The sequence below is a fragment of the Cheilinus undulatus genome, linkage group 14, assembly GCF_018320785.1.
Source record: "Cheilinus undulatus linkage group 14, ASM1832078v1, whole genome shotgun sequence".
Classification (NCBI taxonomy): domain Eukaryota; kingdom Metazoa; phylum Chordata; class Actinopteri; order Labriformes; family Labridae; genus Cheilinus; species Cheilinus undulatus.
Genome location: NC_054878.1, coordinates 21,252,384 through 21,280,264, shown reverse-complemented (window position 1 = coordinate 21,280,264; position 27,881 = coordinate 21,252,384). Strand labels below are relative to the sequence as shown.

Here is a 27,881-nt window from a genome sequence, read left to right as displayed (position 1 = left end):
GTTCACGCCCTGACAACCGCTGAGGTAGCTTAAGTTCAGGTAAAGTGGTAGCCTACTATTGATTTGCCCGTGGATTACGTCATTTCCTCGCTACATCTCGCTCTATAAAAGCGCGTGCTGTTGCGGTGAGGTGTCGGTGGAGAGACCGGGAGAGAACGATGCAGCAGGAGATTTTAGCTCTCCAGAAATACTAAAAGGCGCCCAAGTTTGGTTCAGAATGCGTCCATAACCCACCGAGTCATCTTTTAAAGGGGTGAAATTGAAACCTTCTGATAAGAGCTTCGCTTTATCTTTATTCCTGGAGAGCTTGAGTCCAAAGGAGAAAGAAAATGATCGGGAGAGCACTGTTCATCTTGACAATACTGTTCAACTGCGGTGAGGAAAAAATAATTATCATTGAAGTTGATTTTTTTGTTGTTGTGATGCGAGTTCGTTGAGAGAAACCTGCATTGAAAGATGTGGCTGGCTTATTTCAGCACCAAGGACAGCGACTGACACATCTTTAAATTGAGCTGCACCTTTGGCACATCCAGTCCCCTGTTACTGGAGCAGTTTGTGTTTTAGTTACTCAGAGAATAACACTACAGCTGTAGGCAGTGGAAACAGATAGACTACAGCAGGCAATGACGGGATGATTCATGCTTTTTCCTCTTCTTCTTCTTTCCTGCAGTTCTGTCATTGCCGGTAATTTCAAGTCAGCTGGAGAATGAGGACGTACAGGTAATCATGTTGCAATTAAAGGCACAATGTGCTCTATTTTCTAAATCAATTTGAATTTACAAGTAGTTGCAGGACTAAAAGTAGTGAAAATTATTTTATTTTACTGTATGATAGTCTATTTAAAATGGTGAATGTAACAAATATTGATGGCAGTAGCTCAGTCTGTAAGGATTTAGGTTGGGAAATGGAGGGAAATTCTGGTCTGACTCAGTCTGGAAATTGTTCTGGTAGCTCAAGAGGCTCCAGTTAACTTCCTGGTACTGCAGAGGCGCCCTTGAGCAAGGCACTTAAGTCCCAAATACAAGAGTGTCTTTATATGCAGCCCCTCACCCTGACATCCCTCCATTTGTACATGTCTTTTGTTCATCTGTGTAGCATGTGCAGTGACACAGAGTAAAACTGAATTTCCCTTTTGAGGGATTTATAAAGGGTATCTTCTCTTTTCTTTGAATAAATGTTTGAAACAGCCTGTCTAGCAGTGATTAGAAACACTTAACCTAAGCCATATAACTCACTTAAAATGCTCTTCCACTGGGGCCAATCTCTTTGTGACCTATTTCCAATCAATACATCCCATTCTGAGAGCGATGGAGAATCACCATGATTTGGAATCGCTGGATCCATTTGACAACTTGATGGAGATTGAGAAAGAAAGTAGCTTTAGACTTGGATTTATGTCCTCAGCATGGTCCGGTTTATAGTTGGGAACAAAGCAGGGAGATGTGATTGATACGTAGAAGAGTTATGAGGGTTGGGACTATTTATGTTCACAGATCTGGCAGGTATGACAAATAATACGAGCAAAAAATCATCAGGAAAGCAGCACTGGCTTGACATTAAAAGCACAATGGGAATTGAAATAGTTTTGATCTCTCATCTAAGAGGCACATGTCTTTGAATTAGAGATTGGTAAACATAAGGACTGTTTTTTTAAATGAAAAGCTGATAGTTTTAATCCACAATAATAATAATTCCCAAATAGCTCCAAACAGGCAAAGAAGTGCCTCATTATACGACAAGATGCTTCACTCATTCTGAGAGTAGCATCAGCTTAGTTTACAGAGACACCCCTGACTCACCAAAGAGGCAGTTTAAACAATATGCTCGCCTTCTGAAGCACACTCCAGGCAAATATCCGACTGTAGTAGTAGGAAAGGTTTATGAGTCATGTTGTGCTCTCTCTATGTTTGCAGGTGATGAAGTGCATTGTGGAGGCGTTGGCTGGCGTGCTTTCGAAGCCCCACCCCAATCCTGTCAGTCAGGAGTGTTTAGTCACACTGAGGACAGGTGAGAATCACTCTCTTTGAAATCAAAACCATAACTGTGCCATTGCAGAAAAGAAGATGTTTTTTTATGGGGTTAATTTTACAGCGTGGAATACAGAGCTCAAGCTACTTCATAAGAGCCACCCCTGATGGGACTTTAAACAGATCAAGAAAGTATGTATTATTAATGGGTTCATGTCTGTCACTGAGCATCTGGGAAGTGTGGTTATTGATATGATTTAATTTTAGTCTAACACAAGCATTTCTGATAAAAACTGTTGTATCTGTTCATGGCAGTAGTGAGATTACCTCTTTTGACTCTCGATACTGTAGTAGTGGGATGTTACCATGAAGTAGCACCTTAAGTAATAATGGGAGAAAATATAATAAATGCACATTTATTATGCTACTCTCAGAATGAGTGAAGCATAATAAATCATAAACTATTTAAACCATAAACCTATGAAAAGACAAATTTAAACTTACTTGCTTTTACATTTTTTTACATTTTTTTAAAACTTTTTTCTCAAATTTTGGTTGGGAGTAAGATGGAGATATTTTTTGCACATTTCATATTTTGTAAAGCTCCAATTCATAACCAAAGTTATCTCAAGGTACTATACAAAGAGGGCAGGTCTAAAGTGTACTCTCTGTTGTGTCCTATTATTAATCATTAATAAAAACTATACCCATTTTAGATAAAAACAGTATTAATCCCCTGTTACAGTGGTGACATAAACCTTCCCTCTTAGGGGCAGGACTTGTTGAGCAGACCAGACAAGGGTTGAACAGCTTTCTGCCATAGAGGTAGGAGAAAAGCAGGAATAAAAGAGGGACAAGAGAAACAATAAAACAACAAATGAAAGTCAAATTTATGGCAGTTGTAGCCATAAACTAACCTCCCATTTTGTATGAAATTGCTCTAATTTTATTGATGATAGCAAAATATGAAGAATAATCAATAACAGCTACAATTGATTAAAAAAAACAATAGAAAACAGAATAATGCAGTATTGACATTAGCAACTAGGATAATACTGAAATAGAACTATTATTAATAAATGTAGCAGTAGAGTAGAGCTGCTCTGAGATTCAGTTTAACTGTTATAGTAATGATAAAGAAGTAAGGATGATGTTAATAGATGAATCATTGATCAATGTAATACTAGCATCAGCAAAAATAATGGCACTGAAGAGATAGATGTAAAAACTATATAAAGGTGAAAATAGCAATGCAAGTTGAACAGTTGTTGGTATTTAAATTTCCGACTGTCTTTGACATCTACCATCTCAGATTCATCTCCCTGCAGGGCCTTTTGGCAATATCCATTAACCTAACTCACCTAAAAAAGTTTATTATCCTATTGTTTCACATTGATGTCAAACGTGAAAACATTTGAGCATTAGCAGTGTTATAAAATAACAGATATTCACTAGTTTAGGGGTCATTATTTCCTATCCCTGCTATTTTTCATTGAAAACTGCATCATACAATACAATACATTATTTATATCAGAGATGATGTAGTGCATCTTCATTTTTGCCATAATATCTCTCCTCTCTAATACCCAACTTAAAGTATTTCAGTTGAGAAAATATTCACTGTTATTGCCTTAATAATTCAGGGCTGTCAGTAAGCTTGAAAAAAAATGGAATTAATCATTTTTCATTTTATGTAACATAAATTTAAAGAGTGCAATTATTGTTTAAAATTCGGCAAAATTCTCCTGAACACTGAAACAAGGTCTAAAACAAATACCTCCACTTTGGAATAACACCGCCTTTACGAGAACCAATAAGTACTCTCCTTCTTTATGGAGAGCAAGGTGGCGACATACTAAGGTTAATGGATTGATGCAATGGCCACTGGGTAAAAACCCTGCCAGGTTATATGCAGCAGGGTCACTATCGTTCAGTAGAGGCTATTCAGTTACATTGCAAGTGTATTACCTTGAAGCTGTCCTTGTTGTAAAATCAATCAGAGCATTACTCACAGTGTTTGTTACTCAGAGAGAGCGGGAAACTGTATACCACCGGAGGGATGGAAGAGAGACGAAGCGGGGGTGGGGGTGGGAGGGGTGTTCAAGGAGAGAAAGGAGAAAAAGAAGGAAAGCCGAGGGGAGACGAAAGATCACGGACTGATATTACAGCACGGCAGTTGTCTCTTTTGTGCTTGCTGAGTACAGTATGCGGTGCCGTTTGTGGGTCAGCAGAAAGTCCAGTGCTCACTGCTGCTAGGAGTCTCTGTGGGCCAAATGATTAATCGTGCACTTGCTTTGAAAGCAGTAAATTTCAGGGCAATTAGCTGTGACCAACCACTAAAGTAAGCTGCTGAGTCCTTTGAAAATGTGAAAGGGAATGATGTATACCTGTGTTGTACCCCCTATAGTGTCCTATTATCACATTTTTGCCCTTTTGATTCCATGGTGTTGACAGTATTCATGTGGAGACCATTTTAAATGTTTCACTCAGGGTGAGAAATTCAAATACTAACATAACGCCATAGTACTACTGCGCTCCAGGTTTTAGCTGTACATATGAAGGGAATTTTCAAAAATGTTACTATTTCAGAAAGAAAATTCACAGCTAATAACAATCTGACTGAGCAATTTTAACAAAAATATTTGTAAAGTCATCGGCCACACGACAGCTAATATAAGTATTTTATTACTTTTTAGTGAATGGTACAAAAGGGATGACCTATATTTTTATAGTGGCTGATTAGCTAGTTAGCTACTCTTTCTCTGTTCACTGTTTAATCTTACAAAATTGCTGACATTTCTTCTCTAGAAAGTTGGCTGATACGCTAAAACTCAGTTAGCTAACAGAGGGAAATCTAAGCCTTTTTCTAAAATACTATGAAACCGTACTGAACTGTCATCTGCTGACACTAGCTGTGTATTTATTCAACCCTCACTACAGACCATGACCCTCATGACTTTCTTATGGTAGTATTAATGCAAAATCAATTATATATTTTAGCTAGCTTTCTTACATGCATTACCTTTCTAAAAGCAAAGCTGGTTAGGAATTAAGGCCTTTATTGCAATGCCTCTACTTTATTGTAAAATTAAATCAGTCATGCTAGCTAAGTTGTTTTTTAGCTAATGCTAGCAGATGTCAAATTAAAGAGCTGTCAGCTGTGTTGACCCCTCATGACTTTACTTCGGTGACGTTAGCTTGGAATTAACTCTTTCTATATTACCTCTTTTTTGCTTGCTAAATATCCAATTATCATTGCTAATTGCTGCCAGTATCAGAAAATCAGCGGACATAATAACTGCTGTCATAAGAGTAGTGTTAGCTAGGAATGAGAGCCTCTGTTAACATTAAATATGTTAAATGATTCTAATAGTGAGTGGAAATAGTGGTCATTTCAATTGCCTACATCAATTTATAACTTGCTGTGCAGATACACTGTTGTAATAAAAAAGGCAGTGCATGATTTGGGAAATGTAACTGTTGTGATCAGGTTCTCTGTGCAGTATACAGTACTGTATTACGGTATACTAACGGAAGTAAACAGACACTGAAAAACTGATGCCAAAGCTTGCTGATGTCATTTTTTATGTAAGGAATTTACCTGTTAGCTGTTAGCCAACCTCATTTTTTGCCGAAAATTGCCAACATAACCTATCTAGAAAGCACACCACCAACATAAAGTATATTATACGGTAATACTAGCCAGGAATTAACAGAGGCTTATACTAGCTGATTTCAAACTGTGGCAAATTACTGTTTCAGTTGTTTTACCCCTTTAAATATGTTCTTTCATCCATTAAAATTACAACACTTAATTGTTGTTTATTTAGTGACATATCAAACTGGAAAGATTTAAGTTATAACATTTTTTAATTAACTATGTTTGTTCAAATTACAATCTGGAAGCAGCATTTATACAGGTTTTTGTTTCTTTACAGAGCTTCCAACCCTGAGCATGACATCAGATGAAATATGAGTTCATATAAGTTGAATTTAACCACTTCTTTGCATCCATTTTTCGGCATATCTTGAAATGTACGTGTGCATTTTTTTTTACATAGATGACAGACTGGTTTCCATCCTTCGCCATCATAACTTTCTGAAGGAACTGCAGGAGATTGCTATCAAAGGTGAGTCACAGATCACACAGCTTGACTCTGTTTAAATGCCTGTTTGACTTCACATGAGGAAAATAATTACTCATTTTGATTTTAGGAGGTCAGGAGAGAGCTCAGCTGCAGAGAGATGCTGGTACTCCTGACTCATCAACACAGAGTCCTCAGACTGCAAGTGATATCATTGGTTAGTTCCTGTTGTCTGTTATAGCTTTAAGAGCTAAATTACTCATCATCTTCTGCATTGTTTATTGCTTAGTGTGAGTTCAGCATACTCAATTTAAGCGCATTTAATTAGCAATATAAAATGTGCCAGCAGTCAAAATGATGCACGACTTCTGTTAGTTCTTGTTTTATGTTATCAGCAAAGTAAGGCTAGCAAGTGTAGTAGATATGCTGAAAGGAATTCAGCTCATGTTTTCCATGGGGATTATCAGGACATACACAAGGTCCTTTCACCTGAATGCTAACCGGGTGTTTTTTAAAGTCACTGAAGGATTTTCTGCATTGCATACAGTGGAGACAGCAATGCAAAAACTGAGAAAAGAGTAGAGAGAAAAAGTGTGACATAAGATGCATTTCCACTGTGTATCAACGGCCTATGAGAATCCAGCAAATCATGAAATAATTTATATTAAATAACATTTCAAAACTGAGGTAAATGATTGTGAAAACAATTTAGTAGTATGAATGGATCAAATCTGTAATGTAATTAGCACTATAAAGACCATTACTTCAATTACAATAAATACATTTACTTACATTATTTGTAAAATAACCCAGCAGCTTACTTCTGCATTTTTGTTTTGTTTAAGCATGTTTCTTAAACATAAGTGAAAAAATCAATGCCTGGTAGTAAATTAAATTTCTCCCCCTCCCTGTTTCAGATCAATCCATGTTGGAGGCTTTAGGAGGCCCAGGTGAGAGATCCATCCTGTCTCAGAAGAGGACAACAGGACATGAAGGCAGAGAGGAAGAAAAGGATGTCAGCCATGCGGATGGAGAGTCACAGGAGGACAATAACACCGCTGAGGAGGTGCAGTTGAAGAGGGAGAATGATGAGAGCCTGGGAAGTCACGTCTCTAAGTCTGAGGATGAGTGGAGTGAGGGGAAGACTGAAAAGAGGGAGGAGGAAGAGGAAGAGAGCAATTTAAATTCAGAGGAGAAATCAGAGGAGGGAAACATGGCGAAGGAAAAAAAAGGCAAGTAGATCTTTTCAAATGCCTGTCTTCATTTTTTAAATCTTAGATTGATTAAAAAAACACCAGTGTGAAAGAAATAACTTAAACATGTCCATTTTTATTTAAAGACAGCTGTCAAGTCATATTTGTCATTTTTTAATTTAAATATGGAATGACGTTGACCAAAGGCAGATGGCAAAGTCTCAAGATAGCGAGAGTGCAAAAAGATAAATAGCTTTTGCAGATAAAACAGTCTGCCACTACAGGACCGGATGATTGATTGAAGTGCTTCCATCTACATGATGAGGCTCCACCACCCCCACCTCCTCCACCAGCACAGCCAAGTGGGGCCAACATAGCTGGCAGGCTGACAGCACACCAAGAGAAATTATTAAATGCGTATATGTCTCAGAATACAAATAAGCTGCAGTGCATGATTACAGCTGGTATTACTGGAGTCATTCGTTTATATGTAGGGTTTACAGTTCAGTAACATGGGAAGAGATTATAAGGTTTATCTTTTCTTAACAAATATTTATGTCCAAACTTGATCATTTTTCTTTGAATCTAAAAACGGAAGTAGAGTTGCTCTGATATTATTATCATATTCTATTGTTTCGTACTGCATTGTTCTGCATCATTTCATTTTGTATCAAATAATATCAAATAGTATAATAGTGCCACAACGTTTTGTTGCTTACCATATCATTTCGTACCACATCCTTTCACATCATACTGCATCGCACTGTTTCGTATTGAATCACATCCCATCATTTTGTTTCATATTGTATCATATTGTTTTGTATCATTGGGATCATACCTCATCACATCACATCACATTGTATCGTACTGCTTAGGTTGAATTTGTTTTCTTTCTTATCTTATCTTATCTTATCTTATCTTATCTTATCTTATCTTATCATATTGTATTGCTTTGTGTCCTATCTATACTATATGATCCTGTATTGTATCATATAGTATTGTTTGGTATCATATTGTCTCTTATTGAATCGTTTTGTACAGCATTGTTTCATATCGTATAATTTCATTAGGGTTATTCAATTACAGATTTAACAGGCCAAATTTTAAAATCAAGAAATGTAGCGGGGCCAGACACGTTCGGCGCCCAGTAAGCAGTTGGTAATATCAAATTTCTAACCATTACAGATCAGTCTGATGAAAAATATGCACTTTTTATTCATAGTCTGCCTTTAAAATTTGGCAACATGACAGACGCACATCAAAAAGTGCATAAAAACACAACAACAGAGCTGTATTTGAACATAAACTGAGGTAGTAGATACTTTTTCTTTTTTAAGGACATTTTTTTAGGACATTTTTTATACTTGGTATCTTTGGGCTTCTTCTGTCAACATCGCTAGCCACAGAGTGTCGCATTCACGGACTGAAATACTATAGGAATTTATGAAAACTTGCAAAACAGGTTGTCCTCTGCATCTCTGGCATGACCACAGGCTGGACCTTTGGGAGTTGGTTCTGGGCCACATGTGGCCCCTGAATAGGCCTGCCCTATAATATCGTACCGCATTGTATCATATTGTACTGTACTGCATTGTTTCATTTCGTATTATTTCGTTTTGTTATGGCATGGTAGTGTTACGTACCACATTACTTTGCATCGCATCATACTGTATCATAAGTTACTGCATTGTTTCATAATGTATTTCATTGTATCGCATTCACTTAATTGCATCGCATTGTTTTGTTTCATATCGACTGCATAGTTTCTTATCATGTTATATCCTGTCCCCTTTAATTCTATCCTATCCTCTCCTATCCAATTATATTGTTGCGTATTGAATCGCATATCGTTGCACTGTATCATATCGTATCATACTGTATTGCATCGTATCACTTCAGATTGTCTCCTGTCCTATCCTATCCTTTTGCCTGATCAGGATTTTCATTTGCTGATTTGTGAAAACACAACTGATCCATTTGACCCCAGAAAAAAATACTGGTATCATAAACCCCGTTACAGTTTCTTCAGTCTTTTAATGATCTTTATCTTTAAAATGAGATTTAAGCAAGATTTTGCCTTTTCTATCTCCAGACTTCTTAATGGATCAATGATTTTTTCCTTAGCTGAATTAGCAGAGTACAGCAAAATATGCGTACCTGCTCTTCTAAAGGGAGCTGCAGCCAAGCCATCTTATTGCTCCAGCCATGCTGTTAACTCCTATAAAGCACAGAAAGCAATACAGAGGAGGAAGCTGCCAGCTGGCACCAAATATTTCATTACAAGAAGTGGAATCTAGCTGATGGAGGAGTGTTGTGGCCTGACCGGTAGAGGTGTTTTAGTTCAAAACAGAGTTAAAAAAAAAAAAGCCCTTATTCCTTGTTGTTTTTTCTTTTGTGTTCCCAGGTGCAAGATCGGCTGAAAGGCGAGACACACACAGAAACAAATCAAAAGAGAAGAAATCAGATGAAGAAGAGAAAGAAAGGAGATCTATGTTTTTCTCACATAAACAACAGCAGAAAGAGGATGGGGAGGAAGAAGAGGAGGAGACAAAAAGAGGGGGTATGGAGAATGTAAAGAAATGGAATAAGAGGGGCCATGTGTTGTCACTGAAGAAAAAAGCTGTCAAAAAGGATTTACAGCAGCTCACCAGTCAGCAGGAGGAAGTGCCACATCATTCAAAAGAAGTGTCAGAGGAAGTAGAGAAGAAAAAAAGAAACCAGCAGAGGAGTCCGGAGGAGAAAGAGCTGCGGATGATTGCTCGAGGCAGACCTGAGGAGAGGAGGGGCTCAGAGGAAGAGGGGAGCGCCAGCAGGAAGTCAGAGGTGAGCTGTCAGTCCATGTATTTGCCAAAAATAATTGAGATTCCTACTAAAGCTTAACATGTTAGCTTAGCTTAGCATATAAGAATTAAGGATGGGAACAAAGGGAAACAGCATGCCTGGATCTATCCAAGGTAAAGCCTTCACCTCTTCAGCAAATAATTAACTAAAGTCTGTAATTAAGAGGTGGGCAGAGCCTCCTTGTAACAACAGTGGATTCAGTGCAGAATTGCCTTCAATCTACATTCTTTCTTATTGCCAGCAGAGGGTGACTAAGCTAATTAACACTGGTTTGAAAGCAGGGTTGTAAGGAGCCTAATTCTTTAATATTTTTCCTAATCTCTTGATTGTTTACAGAAGATGTAAAGAAGTAGTTTTTGGTGTTAATATTTCATATCTTCATTGGTATTTACTTTACTGAAGGTTTGTTCATTATTTCAAGCCTAAAAGCTATTCATAAATTTGCACAATTATTGGTATAGCAAAGTTGACAGACAGCTGAAAGCATTGCAAGTTGTAGCTCTTTTCAAGAGACTTAAGCTCCATTTTCTTTGCCTGCTTCATAGACTGTTTAGTACAATCAAGACCCTATCAGCATTGCTCAAATATGGTCAACAATGAAATAGTGACTATAAAACTGACAAATTTATGGCTTTAAAAGTCAGGTGCACACACAACTATTGGTGACCTCATTGCAACTAGTTTGGGCCCGTATCCAAAGCTGCAGGGGTTTTGAAATAAGAGTGTTCATTTTCAACACAGAGTCAGAGGATTTAAGCATTTTCAGTGCCCAAAATGCTTGACAGCGGTTTTTGCAACAGTGCTCATTTCTCTCTGAGTCTTAAAGTTCAACATTAGCCTCCTAAGACCATACAATGTACATAAGAGGACAACATTTTTTTGTTTTCCTACAACATAAAAATTAAATCTACTATTAGAATTTTTAAGATAACTGTGCTGAAGTTATTTGCAAAGAAAAACTCCAAATTTTTTAGGGGATTTGTTTGCATATTTTGTGGAATTCGCTTGCAAATTTTCAGGTATTTTCATGGAATTTTAGGGATATTTTTGTATAATTTTGGATAGTTTATTGGAAATTTCTTGGGAACATTTTCTGGGGAAATGTTGGCATTTCAATGAGAATTTGGAAAATTTGCTAGAATATTTGGGGGAATGTGGAAATTTTGGGGTATTTTCATGAAAATTGATTTGTAAATTTTGGAAATTTCATTTCATTCATTCATGCATTTATTTATTTATTTATTTATGGGGGGGGGGGGGGGGGTCCTTAAAAATTTCATGAATTTTCATGAAAGTTTCATGAAATTTGTTTGGATATTAGGGCATCAATTTCATGGAATTTTGTGTAATTCTTTAGGAAAATAATGAGAAATCTTTTGGGTTACTTTAATGAAATTTTAGTTGATTTCCTTAAAAATTTTGAGGAATTTACATGGAGTTTTTTGGGATGTTGTTGTTGGAATGCTGAGGCTTTATGATAAAGTTTCACTGAAGCATTTGAATGAAAAGTTTGGGATACTTATTTGGGCTACTTTAAAAATAGGTTTAAGAATATTTAGAGAAACTTCAGTTAATTTATTTGAAATTTCTGGGAATAAGTGTGGATTTTGGAGAGGAAAATTTCTAAGAAATTCAGAGCTTTTAATGAACACACAGCCAAAACATATGCTCACCTATCCAGGTCTGCATTTTCTGCAAAAACAGGACCTTCAGGAGATTTGTGGGCATCATTTTTAGTCAAAACTGATTCCTGCTGCACATGCCATGACAGGATTCCTTTGCATTATTTTCACATTTTGTCATATTTCCTTGAATAAAGGATAATAATAGCCTTACTATCAACAACAAATGTTGTGAGAAGCGCTCTGAAACTAAGGTTGTGAGCACTGTCAGCACAAAAAGTGCTGTCAATGAATGCAGGCTTTTATTCTTCTTGTTTAAAATCCATTTAGTTAACAAATAAGATCTTCATACAGTGTGGTCTTTGAAACTGGAAAAAGAGGTAGACTTTTTTATATATACTGAATAATGAGGTAGTCTGTCCTATGGCTTGGATCCCATCAACATGCAAAATGTAGCAGCTGTTGGCTTGGCAACATATTCAAAGGTAACCACTTAGACAGTGATAGTTTTAACGGCCATACTGTGTTTCATATTAGTTCTTACAGTGAAGCTAATAGAGGTCATTTGCTTACAGCATGCACCTGCTTACGGACAAAAAAGTAATGCTTAATAGCTGAATGTATTTAGAGCTGTTGTGTGGAGGGAAACTGAACATATTGGTGATTTGTTGCACACTGAGTAAGTTTATCCCTCCTGCTGTTCTCTCATTGTATCTGCAGGAGCCAGAGATTGAAAGCCTGGCAGCCATCGAGTCAGAGCTTGAAAATGTTGCCCAGAAACTTCACGAGCTGCGGCGAGGCTGAGCAAGAGATCGGAAGAGAAGCTGACACGGCAACCTCCTCTGCCACTCTGTCCTCCTCCGCTTTACCAGCTGCCTGGTTTCCACAGATAGAGCGTGTGAATATGTGACAAGATTTTATCTTTCGCTGTTTTTTTTTTTCTGAAAGATGCCCTTGGGCACTAAACTGCTGCAGCCTCCCTTGTGACATCCTGTCCCTACATAGATTTGTAAACAGTAGATGCACATTGAAACTAGACTTGCAAAATAAAAACAAAGAAATACACAACCTCTGTGCATTCAGATACTCGCATAAAAAATTCAGAAGACATAGCAAAGGTCCACGAGGAACAATACTCCTGTCAGTGCAGGTTGGCAGCTTGTTTTTTCTCTTTTCTCTCTGACAATCATTTCTCTCTCAAAAAAGTGTCTTGCCTGCTTTTTGAATTATTTTAACACAACAGTAATTGTGTAAAAGGTTGGGATAGATACAGGTATATATAAATGTACAAGGTAGGGTTGTACCATAAGAGCATGTAAACATGTACAAAGAGCTTCTGATAGACTAATGTAAGCAGAAGAAGACATAGATGCTTGCTTATTGTAGATACAGTTGACTTAAATGAAGTGAAGGCAATAAATGAACATTTTTAGCTGATAATAGCCAGATTGTAATCTTAATCTGTAATTAATTTATGTAAGAAAACCAATAAATTGAAATGAGTTTATCTGGAAATATCTGTTTTTGTAAATTCTTTAACTGCTTCAAAATCTGAGCTGATATTTGCATAAGAGAACTCATGCAGTAAATGCTGTAAAACTATCCAATTTGGTGTTTTTTTTGCAGAAAATGTAGTCCATAGCATCAATTTAAATGTCAGTGAGTGTGGCCTAAATGTAATTGTAAATGTAAATGTGTTAATTTGCTGTTTTTTACTAACACGGTCCACAGTGAGCCTCTCACTGTAAGGAGGCATCGATTATTACTGTAGTTCCAGTCTGCACTTGTTGGCGTCTGTGGGCGAAGAAGCCGAGAACATGAATCATCACTCTGACACATGGGCTGTTTATTCAATTCCAACACATTCACATTTTAACCTTTAGTTTTGGCACCAGCGTATCGTTCCTCTTTGGTTGTTACTATGAAGAAGAGAGAGCCAGACGAGAGAGATGTTATCACTTTCCCTATATCTGCTCTGCAAATCTTTGAGCAGCAGATACTGAAAGACAGAAATAGAAAGTGTGCAGCAAAGAAACTGAGAATGAACATTTCTACTTCCCCTGGCAGCCAAGAAAAAACAGCTAAATTATGAAACTGTGTCCGAAGTTTTCCATCCAGCATCAATATATGCAAATATAGGATCTTAAAATGCCTAAAAACTAGGAGGGCATCTTAAATTTATGAAGTTTCTCCAGCATGAGACGCTCGGTATTGTTTCAAATCAAACTTTTGAGATGTGTAAAAATGTTTGAATAACCACCAGTGTAAAAATAAAGAGGAAAGATCAATACTTTCCAGGCAGGTTGGGATTTTCTGCTAATGCTAACACAAAAGTGGATAAACATGATCAAATATGCAACATTAAGAACTTTCATCAGCAGAATATTTGACTGATTGACTTTTAGAGCAACAGAACAGATGACAAAAGATTTCTTATGCAGGATGTAGTGACATGCTTTGACAACAATCCCATCCTTCACAGCATGTGATGAACTTAAGATCGCCAAGAAACTTGAGAATAACCATGAAGACTGAGCAAAATACTCCTGTCTCCTTGTCCCCTCCAGGCTACAGTTAAAAACATTGCAACCAGAAGGCAAACATCTGGTGTTGAAAAATTAATCCAGTGCCAAAGTGCAAAAAGATCCAAGTGGTCCACTTCACACTGGCTACAAAAGCCAAGAAATATCCATTAGGTTGGATATTAAAATGCCCCTTTTTAAGCAGCATGGACAAGTTTACAGACTGGTTTAAAAAAACCTTGATAACTCCTTTTCTATTGGTTAAACTGTGCAGGAGGTGATTTTATTCTATAACTCACCCTTTTTGATTCATAAAGACTTAAATGTAACGATAACAGCATAATAACAACTACAACAGACACCAATAATACCAAGATGAACCCACTGGTAAACAGAAAGGTAACCTCTCATTTGATATATAAATGAAAGGTTACCTTTTGATTAGCAGTGAGTTCATCTTGGTCTTATAGTTTCTAATGTTGCTATTATTGTACTGTTATCATTAGCATTGTTTTGATTATGATTTTAAAGACCCTGTAAGGTTAAATACAAAATGTGTGTCTAAGAGGCGAGTCAGTGTTTGCCTAAAACAAGGAGAATTGTTATAAAAAAAATGATATGGGAGCACAGATGGTCCAGTGGTTTAAGGCACTACCCATGTACGTGGTCGGCCAGGGTTCGAATCCGGCCTGTAGCCCTTTACCGCATGTTTCTCCCCACTCTCTCCCCTGTTTCCTAGTCCATCCACTGTCCTTACTCTATCAAATAAAGGCATGAAAAGGCCCAAAAATAAATCTTAAAAAAAAAAAAAAATCATTTTAATATGAAATGGGCACCAGATGGCAGCATTGAGATGGACTATCTTTCCCAAAGGTGAGTGGAGATGACAAGGGGGACTTCTTAGGGCACCGTGGGGACTAAAGTCACTTCATTCTTCCTACTTGGATTCTTGATTCATTAATGTAATCATTTTAGCTTTTTTTTCAATTGGAGATAAATAATCAAGTAAACTTTCAGTCTGTAATGTGTAAACAGCTCCATGTGGACAGTACTGTAGTTGTTCTCTATATCATAACAGACAAACAGTAAAACAGTAAACCCTCTGTGGTTGGAGTTAAAGAGCAAACAAACATTTTAAAGGTCATTATGTAAAAACCATACAGATCACATGTACAGTATCTGACTCCCTTGATTGAGTCCCTTTTTCAGTCTCCTCTGCTGTATATCTGATGTAATGACTGGACAAGGTTATTTAACTGTCCTCTGGCTCTGACAGACTGATATCTGAGTTCATAGTTCATAAATGCCTGCTCTGTTTCAAATGCCAGCATGAATAAATGATGATACAGTTATGCATATACGTAACATGTATGCCTATGATTCAAAAGATCCTTTATTACAGACAGAAAAGTCAGAGGAGTCATGTTTGTATAAAAAATATAACATTTTATTTCCAGCTACAAAGTGAAACATGTAACATTTTTGTCACACTTCTCAATAAAATAGTTAAAAAATATTGTCAACAAAAATACACTATTGATACATTTCAAAGCACAGAAAAAAATTTGGCTTTAAATTAACTTAAACTGTACAAATATATACATAATTTACATATTACAATAAAAAGGAATGAAACAATAATTCTTCCAGTCGTTTTCTTCGATTTTTGTACAAAATAGACACTTTGCTCCTATAGTCGCTTGGTTTCTTCCTTCTGACCTGAATCAGAAAAAGTCAACATGTCTTTTTTTTCTCAGTGCCGTGGCCACGCCCATTGTGTTCATATCTAAACCTTAACTCAGCACGCAGCTCGCCTTCTCATCCACATGCTGGGCGGAAACTCTGACCTTTCCTCCACTCTGAGAGCAGAGACAAGGCGGACATTCAGGCCTGTGCTAACACACACTCACACTTACAAAAACACACACACAGGGAGACATTCAGACCTGTTTGGACAGGGGAACACTGGCCCGCTTTGGTCTGCGTGCTCCGTCTACAGCTGCTTAGAGTTTGCAGGTCTGGTCTGGGCTGGGAGGGTGGGAGGAGGGGTTAATTAAACACCTCATTTAGAGAGGGGGTCATGGTTTAGATAAAGATGCTTACAGTATAAAGGACGGGTTTGTAAAAAGGGATCTAAGGGCGGAAACCTGACAGTAGGTACGTCAAACATACAAGTTATAGTGCAGGAATCTCTTGGAGCTGCTATGCAGCCCTCTGTCCGAGTCTATGCGGCTGATGTCAGCCATACGAAACACACAGACACTTACGCAAGTGTCTTGACTACTTTAACAAAGAGAAAATGACAAAATAAAACATATATACTGAGCTGCAAAATGAGATGGAGTTCTGTTTGTTTTCAAGTCATAAGCTGCGATCGTCAGTCTGTCAGTGGCTTTTTTACGCCATGTCTCCCATCATCTTCTTGTAGTACATGGACTCGAAGATGTCGTTCTCCCCTGGACAGTTGTGGTGGCAGGCACAGGACTTGATGAACATCATGTGTTTCTTCATCACCTGTCCGTCGGGGCATTTGAACTCCATGGGCAGGGTGGTGGTTCTGTGTGGGGTGCAGCAGCGGCCGTCCAGGCAGACGCCGCAGAACTTAGGCCTGTAGGACTTGGTGGTAGTGCAGCCAGAGATCTCAAACTTCATTGGCTTGGAGAGTCGGGGGGTGCGGATGCATTTTTTCCCTTTCTGTAGAAGGAAAATGAAGAAAAAGCTGCATTATTAAGTATTCTTTGGCTGGTTATATGCCTTGGTATATGTTGAGTTCTTAAAATAAGTGTACGTCAACAAACACTCACCCTGATGCTCTGCTCCAGCTGGGACTCGCATGGTCGCACCATACACAATCGGGTCTGTTTCTCCAAACGGCAGTCACGGTTATCGTTGGTGACCCTGGTGGAGATCCCAAGGCCACAAGTCTTTGAGCAGGCGCTCCATTCGGTCGTCTGAACCAGGCAGTTCTCCCTCATCATGGAGGGATCTGGACCATAGGTCTCCTCTTCTCTGTAGGCTGTGACCACAAGAAAGAAACAACAAATCAGAAAGACCATCTCTCATATTTCAAAAGAAACAGAGTTTCAAATTAAAATTCTGATTTAGAAACAGAGCCCAGCTTACCAGCTAAAGCAGAGCCCATGAAGCTATGTCTGTAGGGAGAATCACACTCCCACTCTTCACAGCACTTCCCTGGCACCTTGACTCGTCTGGGCATGGGGCAGTCAGGACTGGGCAGGCGGATGTCCATGGAGCAAAGAGGCACACAGCCAACAGCGCCATCTAAACAGGTACACTGGTACTTGCAGCTGCTCTGGAAGGTCTCTCCGCTCTTGTACACCATGCCTCCAAAAACACAGGTGGCTCCATCGCGAGCTGTGGAAGAATGTGACAAAGAAGAGGTCATGATTTGGCTCTGAAATCAGTGATGTTTAAGGCTTTTCTTATAAATAAAAACAGGAAATAGGTGGCTATTCTGTCTGCTTACCTGTGCACACGCCTATGCGTCTGTTAATGGGGGCTCCGAAGTCACAGTAGAGGCCTTTGTGTGGATCACACACATCTTTCTCCGTGCACAGCTCCCCCATCTGTTTGGCGCACACCCTACAGCAGCCGCAGCCATCCAACACCAGACTCACTCCTGGGGGGCACTGAGGGGGAGTGGAGGGGCACGAACACTGGTTGCTACACTCCTGACCTGCAGCCTGAACACAAGACAAGCACAGACACATGCTCAGTTACTCATCTCTACAAAGGTTTGTAAATCCAGTACACTGAGAACACAATGTCCTTTAAGCTCATGTCACATGAGTTTAAAGCTTGAAAAACAAAAATAAGAAGCCTTGTATGTTTTTATCTTACCATGTGTGAGAGCAGGATGCACATAAAAGGCAGCAAAATCATCTTCTTCATCCCAGCAGACATATTTTCTTTCTTGTAGAAATAAATTCTAGTTTTCCTTAAGTTTCCTGGAGAAAGTCTTCCTTTAGTCTCAGTTTGAGCTTGAGAAACCTCTTCTGATCAAGTTGATCTGTTGTCTGGTTTCGTCTTGTAGCTCCGGTAACAGTCCGTCCTTTCTTTCTGTTCTTGGTGAAAGCTAGAGTTTAGCTTCGGTAGAGGGGTTGATCTGAGTTCTGACTGCACAGCCCAGCTCCTTTTATACTCGCTGGCCCTGCGAGCACGTCACTGGGGGCTGAATGGAGAGCCGGCCCTGGACAAACATGGACATACTTGGCATTCTTTCCTCGCTTCCTGACCCCCACTCCAGACATCCCACATTCCTGCTGTCTGAAGGCAAGGCTCTGCTGCTCGGGCCAAACAACACCGTCTCTCTCAGAGCAGCTTTCATCTGGAAGGCGAGGTTAAGTCTGGTTAGAGGCCTGGGACCCCACACTGGGAATTCCTGAAGACTGACTTCACAAACAGACAGCCAGTACCTATAAATATTAATTCAAAAAAAGGAAGAAGAGAAAAAAAAGCCTCACTTGAAAGAGGAGGAACGGTTGAAAACAACAACTAGATGCTCATAAAAATGCATTAACGTGCAATGAATAAATAAACCGATTGATGTGTAACGAGGAGTTAAGACTTTAAGCCCACAACAGCATTCCTCAGCATTAGTTCAAAGGCGCACATACAGCCTGTACTTTAGTAAATTAGCTGTTAGAAAAAGGAAATTCATTTGAGTCATTAACTTGAGCTGATTATCTATCAGGATCCTGCACACAGACTTGGCAGCCGCTGCAGTATTCTGTACTCATGTGGTTACATCTGGGACACTGCAGCTACATTTTTGTGCACTGACATCAGCGGCTGAAGTGCAGCTCTAAGCACTTCACATCAAAAACACATTATAAGAACATTATGATCTGTATGAACACAGCAATTTGATCAAAATTGATTCCTCCAATCCTGTTTTATAGCGCAAGTTATTTTCCATGATGCTATTCCATTACTCTCAGTATGTGCAGATGCAGGCAATTTTAGAAGTAGCTGGGATAGAAGAAGTATTAACATCCTGTAGTGAACACTATGAAAACCACAATGTAAAAGTAACCCATTACCAAAAAAGGACTTAAAAAATATATTCAAATAACAAGTGGCCAACTCAGTCTGATAAAATGCATCACCCATGAATGATTTAAGCATAACAAAAATGTTTTTGATTCTTTAGCAGTATTTTACTTATGGGGGTAATTCATACAGAAAAGATTACTACTGATGTATTGAAATCTTACCTTTGTCAGGGTGGGATGTTTAAACATTGCTGTAATGATGTAGCTACTGCTGCACTCCAAATAAATAAAAATTGACTAATTAATAAAGATCATATTACTGCCTCTTGATAGAAAAAAACAACAACTAAAAGACTTGTTTAGGGTAAAATAACATGATTGATAACCTATTAGCAAAGCCTAAGAGAATAGCTAACGTTAGAATCCAAAGACTTTCTAGCTAGCATTACATTTGGTCCGCACTAATAACAGAATAGACTCATGTCACTGCTTCACAGTTAAACTACTAAACTCACATGCAAAGACAATATGAATGTAAAACGACACAGTTGATGACCTATTAGCTAAGATAAGACACTAACTAGCTTGTGGCTAGCATAAGAGTTAGCTCAGTATTTACTTCTTTCCTATCATATCATGCAACACAACCAAAAAATAAAGGTACCATTACTGAAGTGTATAACATCAAGGCAGATCAATGAATTTGCTAACCCATGATTAGCTACCATGAGACACAGTACCATTTAACAAACTCCTTACAAGCATTTGCTAGGAGGTGTCTGAATGCTATTAGCCGTTGTCTGACTGTAGGTGATGTTGACAAATTTGATGTTTTACCCAAAAAGAAGATGCATTTCTCTTTGGATATTAAGTTTGCTTTGTCTTATTAAGTATTTTATGACCATTAAGCATGATTTCATCTTTTTTTTTAATTTCCATGATTTTTATTTATTGTAAATGACCTCTCCCGAACCATCTACAGTACCTCTGCCCACACATTGGGAAGCCCTGGCCTCAAGCATCTTGTCTCTTGCGCAAGATTTTTTTCAATATAAAATGTAACTCAGAGCTGAAGTTAAGTAAAACGACAACAGTGTACGCTCCATTTCTTTCTGAAGTGTATGTCAACTATATAGTAATGCAGGTTAAAGCAATAGGTTAGACTACCTTAGGAACTGTTCTCAAGTTGAATTGATTTTTTTTTTAATCACTGCAAGCATAAACTGACCAATCTGACTGTCTTGATGGAAATAATGCAAAGTTAGGCTTATCAAATACTCACTTTATCCATATATCTCCTGTGACGTAAAGAAAACCAGTGTCAAGTGACATGATGGTAAGTTTAATACTCAAAGATCACAGATTTGGCATGTGGTTCATTAAATATTTAAATTGTCTTTATATTTCTTTGTAAATCGCAGGATGATCCAGAATTAGCTGAGCTGAATGTGCCGCCAAGGTATGCAGTCAAGGTATTAGGCAGACAAAGACTAATGGCATCGTAATGACAGTGGTAATGGCTCTTCCCGAAAAATGTCTGTTTGTTGATTTGAGCGTCAAGCTTTTCTTACTTCCCACAAAGAGGATTCTGAAAACAATGACTGGAGGTATTATTTTACATCCAACAGGACTTTTTCACTCTGGCAGGCCTTAGTCAGGACAAAACGTGATCCAAAAACCTGAGTCAACTTGAGTGAAAGTGCAGCCCAGCCCATGAAGGCATAATGGGAACAAAGGCTACATGTTCTCCAGCTTCTCACCTGCCTAATGAGGTTTAGTCTATGACAAACTTAAAAAGGGCCAGGTGTGCCTTGTCCCTGGCCGCGCTTATTTTACTACATCAAACCCCAGAGTGGAGGATTGCAGGAAAGGGACTAGACAGAGGTTTGTGTATTTTTTTTCTTTTTTGAATTAAAAAAAGGGGGATCACACACCAGGCTAGACTCTTATGAAAGGCGGCCCTGCTCCTTCTCCAGCCAGCGAATCGGAAATGAAAAACTCCCAGAGAAACCTGGAGTTGGAGGAATGTGAGGGAGAAGCCAGCAGACAGAGCTCTTACTACAGAGGAAGCTGTGCCATATAAGGGCGTCTGCTCTTTTCCTAATATGGATATTTTCTCTCTGTGTGCTGGCTCAGTACAGTAGGAACTCCTGTTAGACTGTCTGAGTGAGGAAAAACAGCCGAGAGTGAAAGTTTGGTGTACGTGTGGAGTTTTCCTGTCTCAAAACAGACAACAGAAAGTGTGTGAGAGTGTGTGCCAGCTTGTATGTGTGTATGCTGTCAGTCACTGCAGCTACAGGGCCCAAACTTCAACTCCATGATATCTAAAGGAAACAGCTTGATAGAGGAACGTGCTTTGGCCACACTGCAAAACAAAACTGGGAACAGGCTTAAAGCTTTATCTGACATGTGGAGTAATGAAATCAGGTTGTTTATGAAGTTGATTAATCTTGCATAACTTGCCATTTTGATGATATTTACCCACGCCAGTGAAATCGGCAGGGGGTTATGTAAAGGATTCCATATCTTTGTTCGTTTCTTTTTTTTGTTTGTTTGTATATGTACAAGATAACTCAAGAACGGAAAGTCGGATCTTCACCAAACTTTCAGGGAATATTGGGATAGTGACAGGGAAGAATTTATTAGATTTTGGTGATGATCCAATCACCCGTTCAGTTTTTCTCGCACTTCGGATTTTGAACACCATAGTAATCAATGGGAGCGTGAGTTCCTCGGTGGTGCTGCTTAGGCGAGGGTCTGCTGCCTCAGACGGCCATTCTGGTTAACAAATTTATGGAGGAATTAAGAGAAATACAGCTTTTGCATGGCCTCATTTCATTTTGCATTTAAAAAAATATTGTCTGATGAATAAAAATGGAGTATTGAAGGTATATCTTGGTCAGGGATGGAAAGTAACTAACTACATTTACTCTAATTGCTGTAACTGAGTAGTTTTTATGTGCTTCTACTTTTTTGTCACCCGACATGCCAGACAGACTGTTTCATTTTTCCATTGCATAGATATATTTCACATTAATCTGGGAAACCTCCCATATGAAGTGTTTTGGAAGGGCAGGACTTTTTATAAAATTCTTGGAAGGTGATTGGACGAATGACCTATCACATTCATGATGGGCCTATCAGAGGGACAAGACAAAATGAGGTAGTAAGCATGTGCAGCTCCGGTACAGGGATGAGTATCGAAATCTGGTACTGACATAAATCAAGTACAAACACATCTGATACCAACCACACTAAATTACAACACAGATAACAATATTTCATTTAGGTGACCCCATTCCACTCCAAATGAAAGATTCAGAAGATACAGTAACACTGATTGAGACATTTGCTCTATTGTCTCTGACACAATACCAGTGTTTGAATTTTGCTTAAGCCTCTTATATGAAGAAGTTTCACCTGTTTTCTTTTCTTACCCCATGTTCTGCTGGCATCTTTTGAAAGATATTTCTCTGTGTTCTTCACAATAAAAAGACAGTTTTTATTTTATGGCCAACTTTCAACTCTTTTTCTTTTCAAGGATCCATTTTGGCACAGTTTAGGCACCTACACCATGTAAAAAGTACCAATTTAGCTGTTTTATCAGAAAAAACCCAAATGATACCCAACCCTTCTCTAGATATAATCTAAGCCTGGCAAACTGGCACTGCTTCAGGCAGGGATAAAACTCGTGCCGAGGCCGGTCGGTGGAAGTGCAAAAACATCTTCTCCACAAAGTGAAACTTGTAGTGTTGCTCTTTGCTCTTATTTCAATAAAGGAATGTAGTCCAGTTCTGATAAAACTGCAACTATACTAAAGCTACATCCAAGCTACAACTGCTTCATCGGGGGCAGCCATGGTATGTACCGGCATCCAGTATTACAGCCCGCCCATAAATCTGGCAAATGCATGCTGAAGCAGGTCAGCGTTACTTCAACCTAAGTAAATGTTAACAAGAGTAACCACATTTTAACCTGAGTACAACAGCACTCTTTTCTTGGTGTTAAAATAAACTTAAAACAAAAAGTAAGGCAATTTGTGTTTGGTACATTATTGCTTTGTTGTAACAATGCTTCTTGGCAATAAATTGTATACCATTGGAAAGCCTGTTTATTACCCTTTTAAATGATGCCACATTTGTAAGGAACATGAATTTGTGGGATGAGCAGCAGAGCTGAGTATGTGGGTTGTGGCAATGAAAAATGTGCCAAATCTTCTCTGCCAATGCCAAACAGCTTATTTTGCTATTGCTATTGACTCTTGTTTTGAGCTTCTGTTACCCCCAGGTGCAGGTAATCAGGTGCCTGATTGGCAGCACCTGTGAGCGTGGGCCCTGCTACAGTGGTCAGTAGATGTCTGCTTCAAGAATCAGCATGCCACGTTTGACTGATCTTGATAGGGCCAAGTTGCGACATTGTTTGGAATGAACCCTAGTACCATCTCCAAACTGAAGGCCAAGTTCCATATAACCGGGAATGTCAGAGATAGGGCGCGAAGTGGAAGTCCTAAGAAGACAACACCCCAAGAATACCGTTTTCCCACCCTGTCAGCAAGAACTCCCTCTTCCAAGATGACAACACTCACCCCCACAGAGCGGGGTTTATCAGAGACTACCTCCAGAGTTTGGGAGTGGAGAGGATGGAATGGCCTGCCAGCAGTCCTGACCTTAACACCATTGAACACTTGTGGGATCAGCTTGGGCGTGCTGTTCGTGCCAGAGTGACCAACAAAACCACATTGGCTGACTTGCGACAAATGCTGGTTGAAGAATGGGATGCCATCCCACAGCAATGTGTGACCAGGCTGGTGACCAGGATGAGGAGGAGGAGCCAGGCTGTTGTGGCTGTGTATGGTTCTTCCACACACTATTGAGGCTCCTGTTTGTCAAATGAATAAACTGTTAAATTGTCAATATGTCTTGTTTCTTCAAACTCCAATCATCCAATCCACCAAACACCAAACAAGAGTCAATGGCAGAATCAGCTGTTTAGCATTGGCACATTTTTCATTGCCGCAACCCACATACTCAGCTCTGCTGCTCATCCCACAAATGCTTGTTCCTTACAAACGCGGCATCATTTAAAAGGGTAATAAACAGGCTTTCCAGTGGTATAAGATTTATTGCCAAGAAGCATTGTTACAACAAAGCAATAATGTACCAAACACAAATTGCCTTACTTTTTGTTTTAAGTTTGTAAAGAAAGAACCCATGTGACCTAAAAGATAGTTAAATAACAACATGATCAAGATACGTGTAGGATTATTTTAAAGTCAATAGAAATCTGTTGGCTTGTTTCCTGCTGTTTTGTCCCAGACAGTCTCCATTATAATTGTTATTTTACTGATTGTTGTTGTGACGCTGCTTGTTTTTGCTGTCAGGCTGAACGTTCACTGAACTCGTTCTCAAAGTCTCATGGTTTCCTGTGTTAAATATCAGTAGTCTGATGGGCCACATGCTCACTGTTCTGCAGATCTGGACTGTTAAAGCCAAAGGAAACATATGGCTCTGTGTGTGGTAGGCCCAGATATGTCAAGGCTAAGTATAGACTGAGATATTTGTCTAAGAGAGAGAAGCTGTGTGTTCAGATCAGTAATGGGACTGTGCTGGTGATGCAGTGTCAGGGGAGTCTGTTCAGCTTTGTTTTCATTGGCAGCACTTTTGTAAAACATACCTGCCTGCAAGCTGTCTCTCGTTTACATGTTGGGAAGACTGTTCTTTTAGCAAAACAATGAAGTTATTGACAGGGAGATGAGATAGTGATTTTTGTGGAACAACAAGCTGAAAACACAGCACTGATACATTAATAACTTGATTAACCATTTTCACATTACTGTTTTCTTCTGATATTATAGTCAGAGTAGAAAACACTGTTACAAACTGTGTCCCAATTCAGGGGCTGCATCTTTAAAAGGGCACATTTCAAGGCTGATTATGTCATGGCGGTGCATTAAAGGCTGTCCCATTTCATAAGGCTCCTTCAGTGCAGCAGAAAAAAATGATTGTTCTTATCCCTGGGAAAACAAAGAATCAGTTCAGGGCATCCATCAGGACTTAACATATCCCATGATTTAAGGCACTCCAAGTCATCTAAGCCAATGGATTATCATCACCAGTAATACACTTTTAAATCTAATTGATAATCAACTTAATAATTCAGCTTAACTGAATGGTTGCCAGTATATACATTAGAAAGGAAGGTGACCTTGCCACTCAATTAATCTTTAAAACAACAGGTTCAGTTTCATCATGTTAGCTACGTTCCCTGGTTCTGGTATAGACCTTTTGCGTCTGACATGACATAGTCTGTTCTGTCTTGCACCAACATTACCTTGACAGCCAAAGGGGTGCGCTACTCACTGGATGCTAGTTGCAAATGAAATACTCCTGCCAACAATTTCCACACAGTAATCTGTGTAGTGCACATTCTTTTCATGGAAAGTTTTAAAATCTTCAAATATCAGTATCAGATACCTGCAAGTCCTTTATACAAAGCATAAAACAAAGCACTTTCCATAGTTACGTCTCAATGAGTGGGTTATGCTAATGCTAATAAACATCAGTATTGCAGTTTTAAGAAATTAGATGTTTTGTCTCTCCTGGAATTATTGCCTTTTTTCAGGAAAACCTGGGCTTTAAGAATGTGTGTGCTGTAGTAATATCACTTGAATTTTTTAAAAGTAATGGTACTATAAAGAGAAAAGAAAACACTAAATCAAAATCAAAACTGAAAGATTTTTCTCTGTGACACAAAGTAAAAAATAATGACTATGATTTTTTTTCCACCAATTTCTAAGAGTATACACATTCGCTGTTTGGCAAAGCATGGCGTGACAACGGAACAGCCCGCCATTGCTTGTAATAGCTCATGTGACATCCATTTTGGGAACTCAGTATGGTGGCTAATGCTAAGCTAGTGAAGTGATCAATGGATGGATTAAAAATGTATGAAAAGACATGCAATATCAGACTAAAGATGAATCAAGACCCTAGAAAGCAACCAAGTTCCAGGCTTACTAGAACAGCTACCGGTCAGTCAGTTGATTGGTCTGAGAGGTTTAAGCAAATTTAGGCAAAACTGTAAGCCTAAAATATGATAATTTATTGTGCCTGGGTGTTATGATGAGTAGTTCTGCTGTAAAAATAGGAATTTTAATATGGCGTCTAACGGGGATAACTCAGTTTTTGCAGCAAGCCTAAAGTGGACACCCAAGGAACTGCAGGTTTTGAACATCTGCATGAGCATTATTTCTTAACACTGCAGGTTGCCAGTTGGTCTTAAGGTAAACAGCTTACTTATACCTTTTTTTTTTTTTTGCCTTAACCTTTTTTCTCTTGTCTGAAAACTGCTTCCTTAATCATGTGTTTATAAACCTGCTTTCTACCTGACCCTCATCACCTGTCTTTATGGGCCATTTATGGGCCAAGCCACACCAGGTGCTTGGTCCCATGGACTTTCTTTGTGTGCGTTTCCAGGTTTTAAGCCCTGGCTCAAATTTTACCATAAACTTTAGATTTTTGCTTATTTATGATAAAATCACTGCCCCAGCTGTAGTTGTGGTAAGCCTTTGGGTCCATTCATCTATTTTTCTGTGTCCCTGTTGGAACCATACGTGATATTATGAAGTGCATGTGGTGAAGTCGTCAGCACACTGTGGCCTATTTTCACATCCAGAAGACACAGTGAAGTTGTGTTCTTATCCAAAGGGATGGCTGCAAGTCCAACACTGACCCTTAAAATTCATTTTGTTTTGATCTACAGCATGTCTCAAGGAAAATAACAGGCCTTTTAGCTCATAATGCTGAGCAAGTAAGCCGATTATTTGTCCAAGTAATCCTCAGTGTGTGACTTTAATACAATTATTGTACTTCTCCCCATCAAGTTAGATCCTCCCCAGTCTTGAATCGTAAACAAATATGTTTGATAGTTATGGTTCCAGATCGGACTGCCTTTGGAATACCTTCAGTGAAAATGATGCTGCAAACAGCAGAAATGTGATCTTTCAGTGTTTGTGTTCAGAGAAACTATCATTCTGTCTGTGTTCTCCCATGCTGTTAAAATTTGTTTTATTTAAATAGCATCCAATTTGAAGCCAGCCTAACAGAGAAAAGAATTACTGACGAAGCGTTTTCTTCTAATTTAGCTATGAAGTCATACTGACCTGACGCGTGTAGTTATTCCAGGTCAAGGTCTGCTTTCTATCCTGGTGCAGATTTACGCACATTGCAGCCTTCCACTTATAGCCTCATTACTTCCCTGCTGCTGCTGCTTCATAGCTACTCTGTGACATCACAAGGCTACAGTGCCGTGTCAGCTGGGACATTTCCAGCTTTAGGATCAGTGGAGATGACAGGCTGGGTGTCTCACCAGGCTGAATTTTTATCTGCCCACACCAGGCTCTGGTGACGACACTGTCCTCGTTTAGTCTTTCCTCCTGCCTTGGAGACTTTATTATTTTCATCAACGCCTCATGTGTGAGCAGTTCCATCACATCATAAACGAGGATTTCATACCTGCTGGTGATGTCACAGAGAAGGTTTTGTTGTTTAGCGGTTTCCATTGCTCATATTCAGTCCATACAGTCACAGCTTCCCAGCACTTTTAGAGCTAAACAGGAAGATAAACATTAAAATTAA

At 38.9% G+C, this 27,881-nt stretch overlaps 2 protein-coding genes across 3 annotated transcripts; one reads left to right on the top strand and one right to left on the bottom strand.

The window, feature by feature from the left end:
• Positions 1-159: 159 nt before the first annotated feature.
• On the top strand, positions 160-13,117 carry chga (chromogranin A). The gene is made up of 8 exons (XM_041805254.1): positions 160-375; positions 671-720; positions 1,914-2,007; positions 6,029-6,097; positions 6,183-6,269; positions 6,970-7,284; positions 9,650-10,068; positions 12,429-13,117. Exons 1-8 carry the CDS (start codon positions 330-332, stop codon positions 12,510-12,512), a joined length of 1,164 nt encoding a protein of 387 aa, XP_041661188.1. The 5' UTR covers positions 160-329; the 3' UTR covers positions 12,513-13,117.
• Positions 13,118-16,254: 3,137 nt separating this feature from the next.
• Positions 16,255-27,524, bottom strand: ccn2a (cellular communication network factor 2a). Of its 2 annotated transcripts, XM_041805252.1 has the most exons (6): positions 27,407-27,524; positions 18,092-18,666; positions 17,718-17,934; positions 17,354-17,605; positions 17,035-17,246; positions 16,255-16,924 (listed from the first exon to the last, which is right to left on the bottom strand). In XM_041805252.1, exons 2-6 carry the CDS (start codon positions 18,152-18,154, stop codon positions 16,628-16,630), a joined length of 1,041 nt encoding a protein of 346 aa, XP_041661186.1. In that variant the 5' UTR covers positions 18,155-18,666; positions 27,407-27,524; the 3' UTR covers positions 16,255-16,627. The 2 variants fall into 2 exon arrangements, with proteins under 2 accessions (XP_041661186.1, XP_041661187.1); XM_041805253.1 differs by lacking the exon at positions 27,407-27,524 and having other exon boundaries at positions 18,092-19,943.
• Positions 27,525-27,881: the final 357 nt, after the last annotated feature.

What these genes read in the sequence shown, in the direction of transcription:
- ccn2a (XM_041805252.1), bottom strand. Translation starts at nt 18,154, where the DNA reads ATGTCTGCTGGGATGAAGAAGATGATTTTGCTGCCTTTTATGTGCATC. An exon ending in GCATCCTGCTCTCACACATG is followed by an intron (nt 17,935 to 18,091) that starts GTAAGATAAAAA and finishes TCTTGTGTTCAG; the next exon opens with GCTGCAGGTCAGGAGTGTAG. An exon ending in ACGCATAGGCGTGTGCACAG is followed by an intron (nt 17,606 to 17,717) that starts GTAAGCAGACAG and finishes ATTCTTCCACAG; the next exon opens with CTCGCGATGGAGCCACCTGT.
- chga (XM_041805254.1), top strand. Translation starts at nt 330, where the DNA reads ATGATCGGGAGAGCACTGTTCATCTTGACAATACTGTTCAACTGCG. An exon ending in CATGGCGAAGGAAAAAAAAG is followed by an intron (nt 7,285 to 9,649) that starts GCAAGTAGATCT and finishes TTGTGTTCCCAG; the next exon opens with GTGCAAGATCGGCTGAAAGG. An exon ending in GCGCCAGCAGGAAGTCAGAG is followed by an intron (nt 10,069 to 12,428) that starts GTGAGCTGTCAG and finishes TTGTATCTGCAG; the next exon opens with GAGCCAGAGATTGAAAGCCT.